Raw genomic sequence first — 14,980 nt, forward strand, 5'->3', positions numbered from 1 at the left:
CAATATGTGTGATTGGGAAAACTGGACAACCACATTCAAAATAATCATAACATAACATCATACACAAACTTAATTTAAAATAGATTAAAGATTTGTATGTAAGACTTTATAAAATTCACAGGAGAAAAAAATGGGGTGATTTTCTGTTTCACATCAGCCTTGGAATATGTTCAGAGTTATGACTCCAATGACAAAAGAAACAAAATCAAGTACAAACAAGTGGGACTATGCTACTTCTGCACAGTGAAAGAAATTTGCGTCAAAACAAGAAGATAACAGTTGGGGTGAATAGTTCAACTAGAAGAGCATATAAAAGATACAGAGATGTGTAATGCAGAGGAATTCTATTCAACTGTAATGAAAAATGAAATTCTTCTATTTGCCACAACGTGAGTGGACCGATAGATTATTGAGTTAAGTGAAATAAGAAAAAAGAAGGGGGCGGAGCCAAGATGGCAACTCAGAGACTCTCCATGGACGCTTCTTCAAAACTGGAAAGTTTGGCCACCAGGTTCCAGATGCTACCATGATGCCAACCGGACTTCCCTGAGCAGACGACCCCACCAATGTGTCCTGGTGCCCTGCTTCCCCAGAGCCCTGCCTCACTAGGGAAAGAGAGAGACAGGCTGGGAGTACGGATCCACCTGTCAGTGTCCATGTTCAGTGGGGAAGTAATTAGAGAAACCAGACCTTCCACCTACTGCACCCCACAATGACTGTTGGGTCCATACTCCCTTGGGGCTAAAGAACAGGAAAGCTATCAGGGGAGGGGATGCGATACGGAGCTCTGGTGGTGGGAGTTGTGCCCCTCTTATACTATGGTCTTGTCAGTGTTTCCATTTTATAAATAAATAAACTTTAAAAAAAGAAAGCACCATAGAACTTCAGTTTTCTGTGGCATATAGAGAAAACAGCAGATGAACTACATAATACAACAATTAACTTTTGCTCTATAAGTCAACTGGTAGTTGCCAGAAGGAAAGGAGGAAGGTGGGAGTAGGAGGTACATTTCAATTTTTTATATTGCATTCCTGAAAGTTCTATGTCCTAATGTCAATAAATAAATATTTTAAATAAGATGATAAAAGGTGTCATGTTAAGTGAGCTAAGTCAGAAAGATAAAGATGAGTATGGGATGACCCCACTCATCAACAGAAGTTGAGAAAGAAGATGAGAAAGGGAAACTAAAAGCAGGATCTGACTAAATTGAAAGTAGGGCACCAAAGTAAAAACCTGTGGTGAGGGGGAGGATGGATATGTGGCTTCCTGGGCCGGTGGGGGGGGGGTGGATGGGTGTGATGGGACACAATCTTTTGGTGGTGGGAATGGTGTTTATGTACATACCTATTAAATTGTAGCCATATAAATCACTACTTAATATGAGAGGGGGAAAATTGACTGTATGTCTAACAAAGGGACTTTTCAAACTTAACCCAATTACCAAATAATGTGATGTTAACAATAACTATCCATTGTCTTCTTGAACCCTAAGACAGCAGGAATGTCACATTTCCACTATAGAGCCTACACTTCCCCCAGTCCTGGAACCTTAGGGTGGGGCCCACTTTCCCGTATGCTTCTCCCAATTCTTATCAAATAATATTGCATCCACTTATCGCAACCTAATCAACACAACGAGTGCCACCCCAGCATGCTTCACTTCAGACTGTGTCCAGAGACTTCAGGTGTGGAATGACAACCCTTCAGCTTCATCACTCCGGTGAGACCTTTCCTTTCATAGTATTCTCTAATTCCATCCCAGGTGGTTCACTTCCTAACAAAGTCCCAAAACCTAGATATAGACCAGATTCCAGGAGACAGAGCATATGTCCACACGTATCCATAAACCAGGGCAAATATATACCTGAAAGCAGCAGTACACTAGAGTTTGCAGTGAGTACCCCCCAACACTTTATCTCCACTATTCCAACCTTTGGGTCCATAATCCTTCAACAATTTGTTTGGCTTTATATGTTAACTCTCTTTTCAGCCCCCAGGTTCCAGATGCCATCAGGATGCCTGCCAGGCTTCCCTGGACTGAAGACCCCGCCAATAAGTTCTGGAGCTCAGCTTCCCCAGAGACCCACCCTACTAGGGAAAGAGAGAGGCAGACTGGGAGTATGGACCGACCAGTCAACGCCCATGTTCAGCGGGGAAGCAATTACAGAAGCCAGACTTTCCATCTTCTGCAACCCACAACAGCCCTGGGTCCATGCTCCCAGAGGGATAGAAAGCTAGTGGGGAGGGGATGGGATATAGAGATTAGGTGGCGGGAATTGTGTGGAGTTGTAACCCTCCATCCTATGATTTTGTTAATGTCTCCTTTCTTAAATTAAAAAAAAAAAGGTGTCATGTTGTCAGTTTGAGGTAGTTTATAAAATAATATTGTGATGAAATTATTCTCCTGAAAAGCTTGTGGTATTGTAAAACAACAGTAAATCAATATATGTGACTAAAAAATAATATTTATTTATTTATTATTTTTATTTGACAGGTCAGAGAGAAATTGGAAGGGAAGGGGAAGATAGGTGGATAGAAAGATAACTGCTACACAGTTTCACTGCTTACAAAGCTTGCCCCCAGTTGGTGGGGTATAGGGGCTTGAACCTATGTCCCTGTACATGGTAATATGCACTCTACCAGTCACTACCCAGCTCCCCCCAAAAAAAAAACATTTAAATATAAGTCCTTTTCTGAGTGTTCCAACTCATCTTATGAGTCTATCATTTACTCAATGCTAAACTGGCTATGAATAATCACAGAACACTAAAGGTCAATTTCACTAATAAGTCTGTATGCAGAAATTCTAAAGAAAATTAGCACATAAAACTCTTAGCACATATTTGGTGTATTGCACCAAAGTAAAGGACTCTGGGGTGAAGGAAGGAGTGTTCAGTTCCTGGAACACGATGGGGAAAGAGGACCTAGGTGGGGGGTTAGAATGTTATGTAGAAAACTGAGAAATGTTACACATGGACCAATTTCTATATTTAACTGTTGACTATAAACCATTAATCCTCCAATAAAGGGGAGAAATCTTAAATATCGTTTCATATAGCACACTGAAATGAATACAACTTGTACTAATATTACAAATATATTCATGCTAGATGTTTTATTCATGATATATATGAAGTTCCGATTAGAAGAGGGACTCTTAAGAACTTTCCCATTGTGGGGGATCAGATTGTCTCTGCTGAATTATTACTTTCCTCACTAAATTGGGGATTATCACTAAATATTTATTTAAAGCCTTCATGAAGTATTTTAGAAATCCTTACATGTCAACATTTTTCTCGGGTGGTGGCTCACCTGGTAAAGCTCACATGTTACCATGTATGAAGACCTGGATTCAAGTCCTATCCCCACCTACAGTGGGAAACTTAATAATCAGTGGAGCAGTGCTATAGGCCTCTCTCTCTCTCTCTCTCTCTCTCTCTCTCTCTCTCTCTCTCTTCCTCCCTCCCTACCTCTCTCTCTTTCTCCCCACATCCTTCTCTCCCTCCTCTTTTTTTTTCTGTATCCCACATCCTTCTTTCCCTCCCTCCTCTTTTTTTTCTGTATCTCACTCTCTATAAAAAAAAAAAAAAAGGCCCCCAACAAGATGGAATCCTATAGGCACTGAGCTTCAGCAACAGCCCTGCTGACAAAAAATAAATTCCTTAAATCTATCAGAAACATGAAGCATGTAATTGGTTTGATATAAAATATAAGAGTAGCTCTGGGATTTAAGAGAATGTTAAAAGTTTTTGATTCTCTGGACATCAGCCATGTTTCCTATCCAACAAGTTGGCAAACATCTAACAATAAAAATCACATGGGACACATCTTCTATCCCATATTCCCACTTCACCACTCAAATTCAGAATGAAGTAGAGAAACAATAAAATGGGGAAAGGATGGGATAGAGCTAATAGTTACTTTATATCCACTCAAAAGTGTTTAGATCTGATTCAGCTCATAGAATTTTACTTGAAGTTAACATCTTGCTTCAGTTTTGTTTTGAAGTGTGGAAATAATCGAATGAGGTGTGTTTGTATTATTTTATTTATATGTGCTTGATCTATTTGCTTGGTATTTTCTTTTTAAAAAATTATTAGTGAAACAGTTAACTCCAGAAAGAAACTTAAAGCAATGATTTGTTATATTTGAACTTACAGATTTGCTCAAAATCTTTTATTTACTCATTTATTTAGTAGTGATTGACCAGATTGTAGGATAAGATTCTTTTGAACAAGTTAGCCTGGTACATGAAATTTGACTTTGGGTGTTATTAAAAAATAATTTGAAATTTATTTTATGTAATATTTTAGATTGGAGGGGTTGTGAAGCTTTTCTTACTGAATGTTGAATAAAGGAGAATCTGTGAAATCATACTAACATTTAATATTTCTTGCCCCTCATCAGAACATTTAATATTTCTTGCCCCTCAGTAGTCAGACAAAAGCACCATTTAAGTAGAGGGGTTCAGTATCAATCTCTATAGGGATCTTTGGCATTTCCTCCTGCTTTTCCCACATCCATCAATTTCCCATTAATTCTCACTGAAAGAAAGCTGTAATTTCATAGGTAAATGATCAAATTAAGACGTGTAAGAATAGTTTTCTGCCCAGTGTTTGCTTAAACTCATACTTTCTCAGTTTGGATCAAAGTCCCCTTCTCCAAGAGAGAATATGGAGGTCTGGCGGTGGGAACTGCGCGAAGTTGTACCCCTCTTTTCCTATGGTTTTGTCAGTGTTTCCTTTTTGTAAATAAAAAATTTTTTAAAAAAAAGAATATGCTCTTCTCATTCCAAGTGAGAACTGATGATATAAATTGCCTTTGGAACAGTTTTGGGTTTTTTGGTTATTTTTGTCACCACAATCTTTATTTATTTATCTGATTTTTTATGCTCAGTTTTAGCAGGATCTTTGGAATATGTAATAAAACAACGGCCCACTTAGCAAATATTATCAGAGACAAAGCTTTCTGGGTTAGTGCATTTAATTTATTTATTTATGTTTTTCCCTGGTGGGTAAGAACTCACGTATGTGTGAGTTCATTGCTTTCTAGTCAAATGACTTTTTCAGAAAGAGAGAAACAGGTAGAGACAGGAAGAAATGGAGACACACCATAGCACTGAAGCTTTCCTGTGTCTTGGTTCTCCCATGGCAGGACACACAGCCTACCTGATAAGCTATCATGCTGGTCCCCCTGGCCAATGCATTTTAAACTAAACTTTGTCACTTGATTCAAAATGCATCGTTATTTTGTAAATGATTGTTCGTTTGTTTTTTGTTTGAGAGAGAGAGAAACCACAACACCAAAACTTCCTTCAATGTAAGCCCAGGCTGTACACATGGCAAATCAGCAGACTGTGAAGTATTTCACTGACCAGAAAGTAACACCTTTTTAACAAAAAAGTAAGTAAGTTCACTTATGACACATCCCTATTGCACAGGGTTTTATTGCAGCCGTCTTAACTAAAGTCTCTCGCTTTCCAATCTGGATTTTTCCATCTGTTGCATACTCCTAACCCATACTGTTTAGATTCCATCAGAGGCTTTTCTGCCAAGGATGAGGAAAGAGATTGGAAGAGCTAATATAAAGTTATAAATTTACAACTTTGTGATTACTAACATTAAACACGTGAGTTACACTTTTAATGCCTAAATTTATTTATGTAAAAAAATGGAAATAATGATGCTCTTCATCAGTTGTTGTAAAGCATTTAATGCTCAAGCATTGCATGTAAAAACTTTCAAATGAAACCCTTGCCCACTGTCCTCATACTTCACCATACATTTTTTCCAAAACTGACATATTCATTAGTTTTTTTTTTTCTTTTTTCCAAGTGAGTTTATTGGCAGACGATGGTTTACACATGGAAACCATTTCTCATCTCCTCCATGCTGGGTGTCTGCAAAAACTTCTCACCTGCCATTTAGGTGTTTTTCTGCCATCATGCACCAGGACCCCAATACTTGATTAACTCTTATAATTTCTGAAAAAAAATTCATAGAAAATGAAAAGTGAGAACCTTCTTTTTTTCCATCAAAAGGCTCAGTGTCTATTCCCTGGGAAGCCTTTTCTTCTTAATAGAAAATACAAACAAGATAGATTGTTTTCTAGAAAAAGACAAGAAAACAGGGGTCAAAGCACTGTTCCGCCGTTTATGATGTTTCGTTTGTTTTGTAGCACTTTTTTATTATTATCTTTATTTACTCACTGCATAGAGACAGCCAAAAATCAATAGGGAAGGAAGAGACAGAGACAGAACGACAAAGTGAAAGTGAGACACCAGAGCCCAGAAGCTTTCCTTATTACACACTTACACCTCATGGCAAAGCAGAGGGGGGACCCAGGTGAGCTATCCTTCTGTCCCTGTGACTACTATCAACTTATCTTAAGATTCTGTTCTATCATACTGGTGATCTCATTGTATTTATTTTTATACAGTGCAATGTTAGCTTCTAGGTACTTTACTTCAAACCAAAACAGTTAACAAAATTTTATAAAGACAGTATGAAGTGAATTAAATATTTTATGGCTGACCAGTGGTACTGCACCAGAGTCATGTGCTTAAGGCCCTAGAGATCACAAATTCAAACCACATGCCAGAGTTTATTTCTTTCTCTCTCTTTCTCTCTCTCTCTCCCATTCATGTCATGCAATTAAGTAAATTAATAAATCTTCTAAATTATATAAAATCAAACTATACAGTTGTGGAAGTAATTGAGACTGAACAGAGGTTAAAAAAAAAGATAACCATAGTAAAAAAATCACAGGAAAAAATATTAAGTTTTTCTTATAAATATGGCCATTTGAAAATTCTCAAAGAATTGAAAACTGTGTAGGGATGGAGAATAGGAGCAATGGTAAAAGCTTCATGCCTGAATCACCAAAAGGCTTAATTTCAGTCCCAGACACTATGGTAAACCAGAGCTAAGCAGTTTTCCGGTTTAAGAAAAGGAAAAAAAAGGAGGAAGAAGAAGAGAAGGAGGAGGAGGGAAGGGGGAGGGGAGGGGAAGGGGGAAGAGGAGGGGGGAGGGGAAGGAAGAGGAGAAGGAGAAGGAGGAGGAGGAGGAGGGGAAGGAAGAGGAGAAGGAGAAGGAGGAGGAGGAGGAGGAGGAGGAGGAGGAGGAGGAGGAGGAGGAGGAGGAGGAGGAGGAGGAGAATTGAAACAGTTTGTAGATAACCCCAGATAGATGATGAAAATCAACAAGGCAAGAAAGTTAGAACAGAGCTCTGGATAACTCAATATCTTCCTTCAGTTCTGATTTTTTTTATTTAAGTATTAATTAACAAAACCATAGGGTAGGAGGGGTACAATTCCACACAATTCTCACCACCCAATCTCCAAGTTCTGATTTTTGAAATGTTATTTATTACATGTTATTTAGCAAGTACCATATTTAACCCATGGATGTATAAAAAGGAGTTGTTGGCTTACTAAGTTTACATCTTCTAACTACTAATTCAAAGAAGAGTGTGTCTGACTTAAAACATTTCCCAGTGTCCTAGGAGGTGATGCCATAGCTAAAGTACGATACTTTCAAAATCGAGGTCCTAGGTTCAGTCTTGGCATCTAATGTGCCAGAGTGATACTCTAGTTCTACCTCTCTCTTCTATCTTTCTGTCACAGGTAAACAAACACGTTTTTAAAAGAGCATTTCCTAGAAGTAATAACTCTAGACATTACATTTTATTTGTTTGTTGACATTGGTTTGCAAAAAAACTACATGAGTAGTTTTATGAGTACAATGCCATCTCTCTCCAAATTATGTTCTGTCTCACCACAACCACCACCAAGGTACCATTGTCCCTCCCCAGCACCCAGAAGTCCACCAAATGCCTTGATCTTTTCACTCTACCTCCCCTCTTTGGTAACTTCATTTGTGCATCAGAATATCGGGGTATTTCCTTGCTGTTGAAAATAATTAATGCTTCTCTTTATAGGTATTCCTCTTGTGGGTTGAGAGCATGGAACAAAGAAATTATTCTAGAGTTGCTGAGTTTGTACTGCTGGGACTCTCCAGTTCTTGGGAGCTTCAGTATTTCTTCTTTGTGTTGTTCAACTTCCTGTACATCACCATTGTGCTGGGCAACCTCCTCATTGTCCTCACAGTGATTTCTGAGCCTGCCTTGCACACACCCATGTACATCATGCTCAGTAACCTTTCAGTTCTCGATGTCTTTCTAGCCACTTATGCAACCCCCAAGATGATTCATGACTTTCTTCATGAATCTAAGACCATCTCCTTTGAGGGCTGCATGGCTCAGATATTCTTGCTTCATGTCTTTGCTGGAGGGGAAATGGTGCTCCTTGTAGCCATGGCGTATGACAGGTATGTAGCTATATGCAAGCCTCTCCATTACACAACCATCATGAACTCGTGCAAATGTAGAGGCCTAGTGGTAGCTTCGTGGGTCATTGGGGTCATGCATTCCCTAAGCCAGTTAGCTTTCACTGTAAACTTGCCCTTCTGTGGCCCAAACATAGTGGACAGTTATTACTGTGACCTTACTCTGGTGATCAAACTCGCCTGCACAGATACTTACGTCCCTGAAGTGTTGATGCTTTTAGACAGTGGTCTCATGGGAATGACTTCATTCTTGCTCTTGCTTATCTCCTACACCATCATCCTAGTGACTGTAAGAAGCCGTTCCTCAGGGGGTATGGCCAAGGCTCACAGCACTCTGACAGCCCACATCACTGTCGTGACCCTCTTTTTTGGACCTTGTATATTCATCTATGCCTGGCCTTTTAACAACTTCCCAGTAGATAAGATACTTTCAGTATTTTCTACAGTTTTTACACCTATATTGAACCCTATTATATATACACTGAGGAACAAAGAGGTAAAATCAGCAATGTGTAAACTAAAGACTCGGTATATACGTTCCAGGTTGCCTTCTCAGTCTTCTCTACCTCGACTGCATTTGTTGAATTGAGAAGACAGGATTTAACTTAAGGAAACATGAATTTACCTTTAAAAAAAAAAAAAGATTTCATTTCTTTAAAGTGGTAAACTTAGTGGTTTTGTTAAATATTTATAGTAAAGAAAGTCTTACATGATTTTGTATTTTCTAAATTGCACTTTTACTTACTGTAGTTTAATAATTTATGGCTAATTTGGGGCTGAGGAGATAACATAATGGTTATGCAAAAAGCTTTTTTATGAAGCACCAAAGGTCTCAAGTTCAATCTTCAGCATCACCAGAGATGAACAGGGCTCTGATAAAAAATAAAAATAAAAGTAAAATACAGTGACTTCATTTGTATTTTCTACCTAGAACCAATAGCAATATGCTTCACAAACTATTATATAATTTAAATTTTATGAAATCAATTTTATAAAGATTTAGTTGTGTACTCATAATGAATAAACTAAAAACATATCTTTTGTGATCTATAGCTCGAGGTTATGCTTTAACACACTACTGAAACTAATCCCATTAGGATGCCTTTTTTACACAATTTACATAAATTAGTTTATGCTAACCATCAAAAAGATCCACAAACCAATTTGGTATATTAAGAACAATTCAAATCCACTACTTTTTCCTCTTTTTTCTGCTCACATACAGAACTCACAGACCACATTTTTTATACCTTTAAGAAACTATGATATTGATCACATACAATTTTTAATATTTATTTATTTATTTTCCCTTTGTTTTTGCCCTTGTTGTTTTATTGTTGTAGTCATTATTGTTGTTGTTATTGATGCCTTCGTTGTTGGATAGGACAGAGAGAAATGGAGAGAGGAGGGGGAGACAGGGAGAGAGAAAGATAGACACCTGCAGACCTGCTTCACCGCTTGTGAAACGACTCCCCTGCAGGTGGGGAGCCGGGGACTTGAACCGAGACCCTTATGCCGGTCCTTGTGCTTTGCGCCACCTGCGCTTAACTGCTGTGCTACCACTCGACTCCCGATCACATACAATTTATGTTATCATTTCATCCCTTCAAAGCTATGCAGATGTCAAAATATGATAACCACTTTTAATTTCATAGAATATTAATATAGCATGTTTATTTAGAAATTTGACAATGAGTTATATAATAGAACAAGATTCTTGCCACATGTGTTCTGAATTAGGTGTTTACTGGTATTTTACACTGATTTAAAGGACAGTAGAGACAAAGGAATCATTAAGGATGAGGGAATCATTTTCTGTAATGACCTGGAAATATGTGATAATGTCACTCCAGTGTTACACAACTCCCAAGTTCCTCCAGGATAATCTTACTCTATAATGTCCAGTCCAGGTTATTACAAAAAAAGACAATGGGATATTTACTGTACTCAGGCTATGGTTCACAGTTAGTTAGAGGTGAAAAGATTAGCAATACTGTCTATATCACTACTGAAGTCAGCTGCCATAACCTAGCTTTCATGTTATAAATATATGTATATATTTCATATGTCATATCGTAAACATTTTCCTAAATATTTGAGAGTTAAGCTAACCATGAATTTAATAAAACCACACTAATTCACTGTATGCTTTACTGTATTTTGCATCACTGAAAATAAAACTATAATCTGTTCATTTAATGCATAAATATTCCTCACTATTTTTATTTTGTATGTCCTTAATTTAAAATGAAGTTTTCATATTGTGCGAATTCTCTTAAGATTACATTCCCTATAAGAAACGTAGTATTTATACTGATACTAAACCTGTCTTTATTCAACTGTATTTCCCCTGTTTGTACTTCAGTAAAAATAAACACTTGTTTGCTATTATCTGTGTCATTACTTTTGCTTTTCAAAAAGTAAAGTGCAATTTACCAGCACAGATGTAGTTGGGGTCAACAGAGGCAGAATAATAGTGAACTGGAGCATTGTTGCATGTCTGTGAGCCACACGTATCTCATCTTTACAGAACTGTGTACCAGTTACAGCCTCCAGTTGTAACTATGCATCTCTAGACTTTTATTTCCTCCAATCAAATTCACAACCACTATGAAACAGATAACAATTCAAAACTTACTCTTCTGCACTGAAATTATAAGCAACATTCCATTTTCAAATAGATGTATTACAAAAACCAAGAATTGTAATTAAGGTCTTCTAAAATATGTGATATAATAACATACAACATAATGTGTGGTATGTGATGTAATATAATATATAGTGTAATATAATATAATATGTGATATACTAACATTGTCTCTATCATAGTTGAATATCTATGTAATTTTATTTTCCCTTACATTTTTATTTTATTACACTTATAAATTTCAGTCTACTTAATGATAGGCCTTTTGTCTCAACATTGTTTAACTTTCATTCTGTGGTTTTTACATGCAGTAGATATATTTTACAAACTTCTAAATTATACTTAACTGGGAAAATCTGTAGAGGAAAAGACATTCTATTTTTTCATAAATGATTTAGAATTTTAAATATTATAATCTTTTGTCACATGGATCCATCTGGTTATTAGAATATAGCTAAACATAATAGCTACTTCACAAAAAAAATTTTCATAGTAGAATTTAGAACAAAATTGAATCTGTAGAAAGAAGAAAAGTTTATTTTTTAAGAATATGATAACAATCTGAGAAAATATTTCAAAATTTTACTTTCAAGTGAATCCTACACTAGTTACAACAGGGTATTAAAATACTTAATATATAGATGTACTGGGAACATGAGTTTTAGAAGTGCAAATCCCTAGATAGAATAAGATTTGGTAATATATAATATAAAAGAGTTTCTTAGCAGCAATCCCAGTGGGCCAAAATTACTCATCAATGAGAAATGCACTTTTGCAGTGATGCCCTTTAAATACAGTGTGTAAATTACAGGACTATTGCAAATTACATAGGAAGAACATGTGTATTGTAGCATCTTAATTCCTCGGGTTGTGTGGAACTTCTGAAATAAAGAGACTGGACAAATCCCAACTCTTGGTGAGTTGACAATGCAGCTTAGTAATGATATTTGTAAGTTTTACTACTCTGACACCTCAAATTATATCTCTGTAGAAAGTGTAATCCTGGGAGTCAGGCAGTAGCGCACCGGCTTAAGCGTACGTGGCGCAAAGTGCAAGGACCAGTGTAAGGAGCCGGGTTCAGGTCCCCAGCTCTCCACCTGCAGGGAAGTCCCTTCATAGGAGGTGAAGCACGTCTGCAGGTGTCTATCTTTCTCTCCTCCTCTCTGTCTTCCCCATCTCTCTCCATTTCTCTCTGTCCTATCCAACAATGACGACATCAACAACAACAATAACTACAACAATAAAACAACAAGGGCAATCAACGGGGATAAATAAAATTTTAAAAAAGAAGAAAGTGTAATCCAATTCCTTTTACTTCTGATTCTGCAAATCAGATTGAATTTGTCCATGCTTTAACTCCTACATGTTCTAAATCCACTGTATATCTCACTAAACCTGCCTGACATCCTAGACAGACTCAGCTACTGTTATTCTTACATTTCATATGGTTCTACAGTGAACAGCCAAAGTATTTGCTTAAATTTTACATCTCCCCACCATGTCAAAACTCCACTTCAGAGTGCTTAGCATACAACTTCGACAGTGAAAAGTCCAGCTTTGTCACTTGCCACAGGGTGAGATAAATTATTTACTTAAGAATAAGTAATTACAGAGCCACAATAAAAATGCTGTTGTGGGCTAAATGTATTGTCTGGGAAAATGGTGTCAGAGTTGAAAATAGGACTAGAACACTGGATCAGGACAGAGAATAGCTCCAAAACATGGGGAAAATATATAAATATCACTAACTATAAACCCCATTGATCTGACCTAGGGTTCATATCTATTTATATTTAAAACAGGAATCTGTGTAACTTCTGAGTCTCTGTCAGTCTGACCTCAAAGTCCATGGTCACAGCTAGAAACATTTTAGGCTGCACTCAGTTCAGGACCAGTCTTCCTCAAGTGGCAGAGTAGGTTGACCCAGCCTCCCTTTGGAGATTGGGGAAGTCTCTGCCATTGTTGCACTACACTGGGAGGCAAATCCCTATATAGGCCCACAAGAAAGTTTATGATGATGTTTCTGATGGAATTGACTAGAGATGATGGAGAGAGGGATCTATTATAGGTCTAAGCCCATCATATCTATCTGTAAATCCAAGGATTCTCTGACTAGAGCCCCAGGTGATGTGGTGGCCTGGTAGAGACCAAAAGGGCCATCATTAAAGCTTTCTGGTCTCTTGCCCTTATCCAGCTTTTGTAATCCTTACTTTATCTGACAAGGTTAGACTTAGAGTGATTAAAGAAAGTGAAGTAAGGGGTAGGAGAGAAGGGTATCTAGGCCTAAGTAGAAAATATTTGATTAAGTACTTTTTAGTGTTAGGACCTAGATATAGACCAGGATCCAGGGGATAGGGTGCACTTCCACAGGTATCCATAAATTAGGGGTAAATGTACACCTTAAAGTAAAAATGCATAGTAGTCTGCAGTGAGTAGACATGGACTCCATAAGTGCAGCAAGCCAGTGGAAAGACCTAAAAAAAGACCCCTGAACTTATTTTTTTACCACCAGGTTTATTAATGGGTCTTCATGCTTCCACAAACACTGTGTAGTTCCACACAAACATCCCCCTCGCCTTTTTTAAAATAGGAGTCAGAGACAGAAATATAGAGGGAGAGAGAGAGAAAAGAGACACCTACAGCACTGCCCCACCACTCATGAAGCTTTCCCCTGCAGGTGAAGATCAGGAGCTTGAACCCAAGTCCTTCTACATGGTAACATGTGTGCTTTACCAGGTGTGCCACCACCCTGTCCCTTAACTTTTTTTTTTTAAGCAAAGCACTGCTCAGCTCTGGTTTATGATGATGTCGGGTCTTGATTTTGGGACCTTGTAACCTCAGACATGGAAGTGTTTTTCATAACCATTATGCTACCTACCTGCCTTGAAATAAATGTATTTTAAAAATGCATGAGAGCTACCTGGGAGGTGGTGTGATAGATGGCTGTACCTACAAGCATGAGGTGCTGAATTCAATCCCCAGCATCACATGGGTCAGAGTGATATTCTCACTCTCTCAAGCTCCTCTCTATCATAAATTAGTTAATTAATACAAGCAAAATGGAGACTATCTCATCCCAAAATGAGGCTACTTATTTTACTTAAAACTATCTAATTATATTCTAGATTTTTACATTATTTTACAGTGTGCATTTGACATGAATTAACCAAGCATACATAAGTATATATGTACCTATACATATGTGTGTTCACATGTGCATATTAATACTTTGTTTACCTCACATACCACACCAACAATCATTACCAAATACTGAGTGAAGTCAACTGGAAAGAATAGTTAAAGAAAAATAATGATTGTATTCAGTTACATCAATGACATTCTTGATTATCTAATTAAAACATGGATAGAAGTTTATAAACACTTGTGCACTGTACTGCTTAGGTTAAGGAGAACTACAGAGCTTATTTCAAGATCTATACTTTCAGAAATCCTATGCTCTGATGACTCGGCTAGTTCTGAACAAACTATTTATAATTTATTACTCAGATAAAGCCACATACATAAAATATCTCAACCTAACTCACCTTCATCAGAAACAATTAAGGACCTGTATTCTCTTTTGCAAATGTCTTTCAGCAAAAGACCTCAACTTGGAGCAAAAAAAGAAAAAAAAGACATTTTTCTCTTTTTTAATTTTTTATTTATAAAAAGGAAACATTGACAAAACCATAGGATAAGAGGGGTACAGCTTCACACAATACCCACCACCAGAACTCTGTATCCCATCCCCTCCCCTGATAACTTTCCTATTCTTTAACCCTCTGGGAGCATGGACCCAAGGTCATTGTGGGATGCAGAAGGTGGAAGGTCTGGCTTCTGTAAATTGCTTCCCCGCTGAACATGGGCATTGACAGGTTGATCCATACTCCCAGCTTGTCTCTCTCTTTCCCTAGAGCTCCAAGACACATTGTTGGGGTTGTCTGTCCAGGGAAATCTGTTCGGCATCATGCTAGCATATGGAACCCGG

General features: G+C 37.6%; 1 protein-coding gene across 1 annotated transcript; it reads left to right on the forward strand.

Moving 5' to 3' along the window:
• The first annotated feature begins 7,962 nt into the window (after positions 1-7,962).
• Positions 7,963-11,546, forward strand: LOC103127223 (olfactory receptor 4K15-like). Its single transcript, XM_007538120.2, has 2 exons — positions 7,963-8,855; positions 11,519-11,546. The coding sequence occupies exons 1-2, from the start codon at positions 7,963-7,965 to the stop codon at positions 11,544-11,546; spliced, it is 921 nt and encodes a 306-aa protein (XP_007538182.2).
• Positions 11,547-14,980: the final 3,434 nt, after the last annotated feature.

This window comes from Erinaceus europaeus, chromosome 16 (genome assembly GCF_950295315.1).
Source record: "Erinaceus europaeus chromosome 16, mEriEur2.1, whole genome shotgun sequence".
NCBI classification, from domain to species: Eukaryota; Metazoa; Chordata; class Mammalia; order Eulipotyphla; family Erinaceidae; genus Erinaceus; species Erinaceus europaeus.

Excerpts from the sequence above, each read along its gene's own strand:
- LOC103127223 (XM_007538120.2), top strand. The coding sequence starts at position 7,963 with ATGGAACAAAGAAATTATTCTAGAGTTGCTGAGTTTGTACTGCTGGGA. Across the intron at positions 8,856-11,518 it reads AAAGAGGTAAAATCAGCAAT|AAGAAAAGTTTATTTTTTAA; the intron begins GTGTAAACTAAA and ends ATCTGTAGAAAG.